Source organism: Lycium barbarum, chromosome 7, assembly GCF_019175385.1.
Source record: "Lycium barbarum isolate Lr01 chromosome 7, ASM1917538v2, whole genome shotgun sequence".
NCBI lineage: Eukaryota > Viridiplantae > Streptophyta > Magnoliopsida > Solanales > Solanaceae > Lycium > Lycium barbarum.
The window spans coordinates 12,866,616-12,871,999 of NC_083343.1; the positions used below are offsets into that span (position 1 = coordinate 12,866,616).

Here is a 5,384-nt window from a genome sequence, read left to right on the forward strand (position 1 = left end):
TCTCGAACTTGGTGGTTAAACTCTACTGCGGTGACGATACTGTAGGAGAGGTCCTACGGAAAAATAGCTCGACGCCAGGATAATAAACCTATCAGTAAAAAATATAGATAAAATTCAGACACTCTATTTATCACCATAATTTGAATATCTATGTAGATACTTGATACACTAATCAAGTATCTATTCATAAATCATATTTGGTACACGTTGATTTGAGAACTAGAACCAATACTTGATAACTAATGATCATTGACCTAATCTTTCTACCTTTTACCAAAATTAACTTTTTTTATGAGTTATGAAGGTAACAGTCAATTGACCTTATATTTGTTAAGTATTAAGTAGGAGTAGTTGTATCCTTTAGTTCTAACTAAATGACAAAAGGGCTAATAGTGAAAGTGGATTTTAGCAAAAAATAATAGAGTAACTATTTTTAATTTATTTATTTTTCATTGTTTTAAATAGATTAAAAATATTTTTGTAATGGAAGAGGTTAGGTTTGAGGGTTTACCTGCACAGTGCTAATGAAGTAGCCCTGTTATCAGCAACTTCACTAGCTTAACAACCCTTGTCCTGCATCTAGCACGTATTGGTCTAAATTAAAACATTTGTCAGCAGCAACATCAATTAGTTTTACAACCAAAGGAAAAAACCAGCACGAACATTTTTTTATTGCACAACTATCAATATTGTGCTATGAGAAAATATATCAATATTGTGCTAAAAGAAAATATATATAGTAAGTCGAGTCTTATGTCGATCATATAAAACATTAACATAATACTAAAGACACCAATAGATTACCTAATAGTGACAATCTGGCTGTCTTGCTCATACTGTCTTTCTAGCCTTTTTCTTTATTGAATTCGCCAAAAAAGTCTCAAATTAAAAGTTGAATAACATAAAGAAACTACAGAAAAGGGTCAAAAATGCCCTTAAAGTATACGAAATTTACCATATTTCTCTTCGTTAATTGTTTGATTCAATAATCCCCATGCCGTTACTTAATTTGACAAAAAAATGTCCCTATTTCACATAAAATGTAACATAAGAGTAATAAGGGCATATTGGACCTAAACGTATACTCTAAGGACATATTTGGTCCAATTTAGTTCATAACTGCAATTATATAACAACATGTGAAGTTCATTTGTGAAGTAATTTGGTTAAATTGTAGTGAATTTTCTCACCAATTTAAGGTACCATATAGGCACATTATGAGCCATTTTAAGTAACTTCACGAGTCATTTTTTACAATTTAAATTAGAAGTTCTAGATAAGGCACAACAATCATAATATCATAAACATAAGAAAATTCATAATGTAGTGAGTTTTCCTTTCTTGTTTGTCTTATTGATTAATAAAAATAGTCTTTATGTATTTAGACGTTAGTTTTTCCCATCTTTACATTTTCCCTCGATGCTGCTAACTTAGGCCCCGTTTGGACATGGTTTGAAATCATGGTTTGAACCATGGTTTAACATGGTTTGAAACCATGTTTGGATATGCATTTTGGATATTTTAAGAAGTATATTCTCTTATATACATAAAACCCCACAAATTGTGAAAACTATCAAAACATTCTCAATTCTTATACAATCTTATCAAATGAGCAAGTCATAGTTCATAGCAAAATTAATACGCTAATTCATAATAACCGGCTCAAAATTAATACTAGAAGACCTTTCTAAAAATATAACATCAATTGATCAAATTCTATTTTAATAAATAAAATTAAACTATAGGTCTTTTTTTTACAAAATTAAAAGGTTGGTAGACATAAATAAAATTTAGTGGAAGTTAATGAAATTGGTAAATGATTGATGGGGGTAATTGTTAAAAATATCTACCAACTTATGAGTTTTTTTTTACAAAATATAAATTTATGGGTTAAATTTTATATTTAAAAAGTTGAAACCATGATTTCAAATCATGGTTCCAAACGTATATCCAAACGCTGGTTTGAAACCATGGGATGGCCAAACGCCTACTTACTATGGGGGTAGGGTTGAAGAGCCTATTGTTTTTGTCTTAGTATTAGTCTTTGACTATTTAGACAATTTTAGAGCTTAATACCTTAATTAGTTAGCATATTTTCATTTTAATTCTGATGTAAAATGACTAGGAAAAGATGGACACGTGGTACTAAATGTGCGGCTTAACGATGAATAAAATAATAAAAAATCACGAGACCAATATTTAAATTCCAATAAAACAAAAAAGTGCTAAGTGACTTCTCAAACAAGTATTCAGTGAAATATTTAAAGTGTGTGTAAGTTGATTACTTTAATTTGTATTGATGATAATAAATAAATAAAATTACACTGGCCAACTAAATTACATAAAATCGACACTATAACACTCTCTAATTGAACAACCTAGCAAAGACAAGTGACAAGAAAGTGACTGGCAAAGCTGCAAGAACCAAAGATGGAGCTGAGGCACTTGGTGGTGGTGGCGAAGTGACTGGAGAATCTCCTAAGGGGACGGTGGAGCTGGATGGAGTGGTGGCGATGGAAGGCGTGGGGGCCGCCGCGTCGGTGCCAGTGACATTGATGGCTAGCTTTTGACCCAATGAGCAATGTGTAGGGAATGTGCACATGTAGTAATGTTCACCAGAATTTGTGAGTGTGATTCTGGCTGGACCAGTGCTAATTGTGTTTATTAGAGAAGTTGTGTTGCATGAGTCATAAGCTGCCTTTCTAACTGTGGCAACATTGTGTGCCCCATTGACAAAATTGAAAACTGCATTGAGAAAAAAAAAAATACAAGAAAGATTAAAAATGTTAGATGTTTATAAATAGAGCAATCATAGATCATGAGTTTATTGCAAGAAAAGCTTTGGACGAACCAATTTCCGATGGACCTCTGTAGTTCGTGTTTATTTAGTAGTGTTTTAAGCACTCTTGCCATCTCAAAGGGGTAGTAGGATTTAATGTAGGTGGCTAAGAGCATCCAATTTTTGGGGTGATTTTTCATTTCTAAAACTATTTGTAAAAGTTAAAAATAACTAGTTAAAGAAAAACTACTTGATTTCTAAAACACTAGTAACAATGCCATATGAAAAGAGTTTAAGGTCAATGAAGTGAGTGCGTAAGAAGAAATAACATATAACCGGGTTATTTATAAGGAAATCAATGCAATTTCCATGATAAATGTAAGTAATAATTGATAATCTGATAAAAATCGTAAAAAAATGTGGTCAAATTTTAGTGCTTACCAAGAGTATCTCCAACCTTGAAGGATTTGCCATTAGCCCATCTTTGATAAGAAACTGGGCCAGTAGTAGGTACATTCCAGCCCATGTTATCCCCAACAATGTAAGTTTGGGCTGCACTAGCAGGTGCAGGTGCTGTTGCCGGAGCGACAGACACAGATGGGGTGGGAGCTGTCGATGGGCTCACTGAAGGAGCCATCACCGGGGTGGCGGTAGGAGGAGTGACGGGCCTAGAGGCAGCTGGCTGAGGAGCGGGAGAGATGGAACCAGAGGCCGCGGAGACATTGATAGCCAATTTCTGGCCCAATGCACAATGGCTCGGGATGGTACAAAGGTAGTAATGTGATCCAGCAGTTCTCAAAGTAATGTTTGTTGGCCCATTAGTGGATATTGAAATTGGGCTTGAGGTATTGCATGAATCAAAGGCTGCCTTTGAAACCTCAGCCACACTATGCAATCCGGTTGTAAAGTTAAACACTGCATAAAGAAACAAAAAAAGAGTCCAAATAAGTTTATTAATTAAAACCACGAAAATAACGATTTTGAGAAAAAAGAAACTAATATATAAACAAAATATGTATTTATTTTAAAATCACTGACTCTAAACCGTGAATTTGCCTCTAGTTCGACATTATCCGGCTAATCATCTTTAGGTGGTGAGTGCGGACTAATATATTACTTGTACATATTATTCTTTTGTAGTAAAGAATTCAATCATGGTGTAGATAAATATTATTTTTAAGATTATTTAACTGTATAAATAAAAGTTGAATGGAATGTACTGCAGAATAGCTGCCATTACTTTTTACGTATTAGCCACTAGTGATGACAAAATATATACTAATTGACCAAAAGCAATTAACACTTTATTAGAGTAAATGTAGGTGATAAAAATGCAAAAGGTGTATCGCCCATTACCCATTAACACTTTATTAGAGTAAACTAAACATAATTAACAAAAAGTAACACAAAGTGGAAATATTAAATTTTTTAAAAAATATTATACAATTGGGAAGTGGAATAAGAACGGGGAGGGAATTTCAAGGTGGAGAACTGAAACCTGACTAACAACGAGAAAGTTTAGTCAGCCATAACCACTCAGATTCTCCAAATATTAATTGCATTTAAGTTTTATGCACTGTTGCAAAAAATCTCTACATGATTACATCACTTATTAGATACTAATTATTGGTTTTGACAATCATAGAGCAATTATTAACTTAAATACATCCGGTAGAAAATAGTATCTAGTCTGATATCACATGTTAAAATTCGTTAATAGTATATAAAAACTTTATACTGTGACTAACCAAGAATGTCGCCGACGGCGAAGGTTTTCCGGGAAGCCCAGGCGGAGTAAGCGGCGGCGCCACCACTAGGAACAGTCCAAGCCAAAGCATCACCAACAATATGAGTTCGTTGTGCCATTGAAACATGTTGTAATAAAGCAAATATTATTGCTGCAAAAGCAACTAAAGTACTCAACTTTCTTGCCATTTTTGCACAATGTATGTTCTTTGTGATCGAAGTCGCCCCTGTTTTTTTTTAAAGCGTTGTGTGTTTTTTGATAGAGAAAGAGGAGAGAGTTGAGAGTTTGAGGTCTTGGGGTGGGAATGTGGTCTCTATTTATAGAGGCACAATATAGGAGGAGAGGTTGTGGTTTTTTCTTTTTCCCTTTCCTTTTTAGATTATGTAGGGAAGGTAGCTCGTTCCTACTTAGGATTAAATTGATTAAACGAAGAGAATAATAATTAAGTATAGAAAGCCGTTCAACCGATTTTATCGCCTGTTTGACAAAGTTTATTTTTCCCCAAAAATACTTATTTTTTTGCAATAAGTGTTTATTTTTTAAAAAAAGTGAGGTGTTTTGGGAGAAAACAAGTGCTTCTAGGGAGCAGCAGAAACAATTTTTTTCAGAAGCTAAAAAAAAAAAAAAAAAAAACTTTTCCCCAAAAGCATTTTTGAGAAAAATACACTTAGAAGTATTTTTTTTAATAAAAAATGCTAATTAAATAAATTAGCCAAACACAAACTACTTTTCATCAAAAGTACTTTTTTGAAAGCGCTTTTTAAAATAAGCCGATTTTAAAAGCTTGGTCAAACATGCTATTATATGAACTTGAAATTTATAGGGATTAGAATTTATATTTGACAAGTTTAACTTTTA

The 5,384-nt window shown here is 33.1% G+C and overlaps 1 protein-coding gene across 1 annotated transcript; it reads right to left on the reverse strand.

Moving 5' to 3' along the window:
- Positions 1–2,189: 2,189 nt before the first annotated feature.
- On the reverse strand, positions 2,190–4,823 carry LOC132603160 (blue copper protein-like). The gene is made up of 3 exons (XM_060316087.1): positions 4,528–4,823; positions 3,221–3,694; positions 2,190–2,745 (listed from the first exon to the last, which is right to left on the reverse strand). The coding sequence occupies exons 1-3, from the start codon at positions 4,712–4,714 to the stop codon at positions 2,366–2,368; spliced, it is 1,041 nt and encodes a 346-aa protein (XP_060172070.1). The 5' UTR covers positions 4,715–4,823; the 3' UTR covers positions 2,190–2,365.
- Between the last annotated feature and the right edge of the window lie 561 nt (positions 4,824–5,384).

Coding starts and splice junctions, on each gene's coding strand:
- LOC132603160 (XM_060316087.1), bottom strand. CDS start 4,714: ATGGCAAGAAAGTTGAGTACTTTAGTTGCTTTTGCAGCAATAATATTT. Junction 3,695..4,527: donor CGCCGTCGGCGACATTCTTG/GTTAGTCACAGT, acceptor TTCTTTATGCAG/TGTTTAACTTTACAACCGGA. Junction 2,746..3,220: donor CAAGGTTGGAGATACTCTTG/GTAAGCACTAAA, acceptor TTCTCAATGCAG/TTTTCAATTTTGTCAATGGG.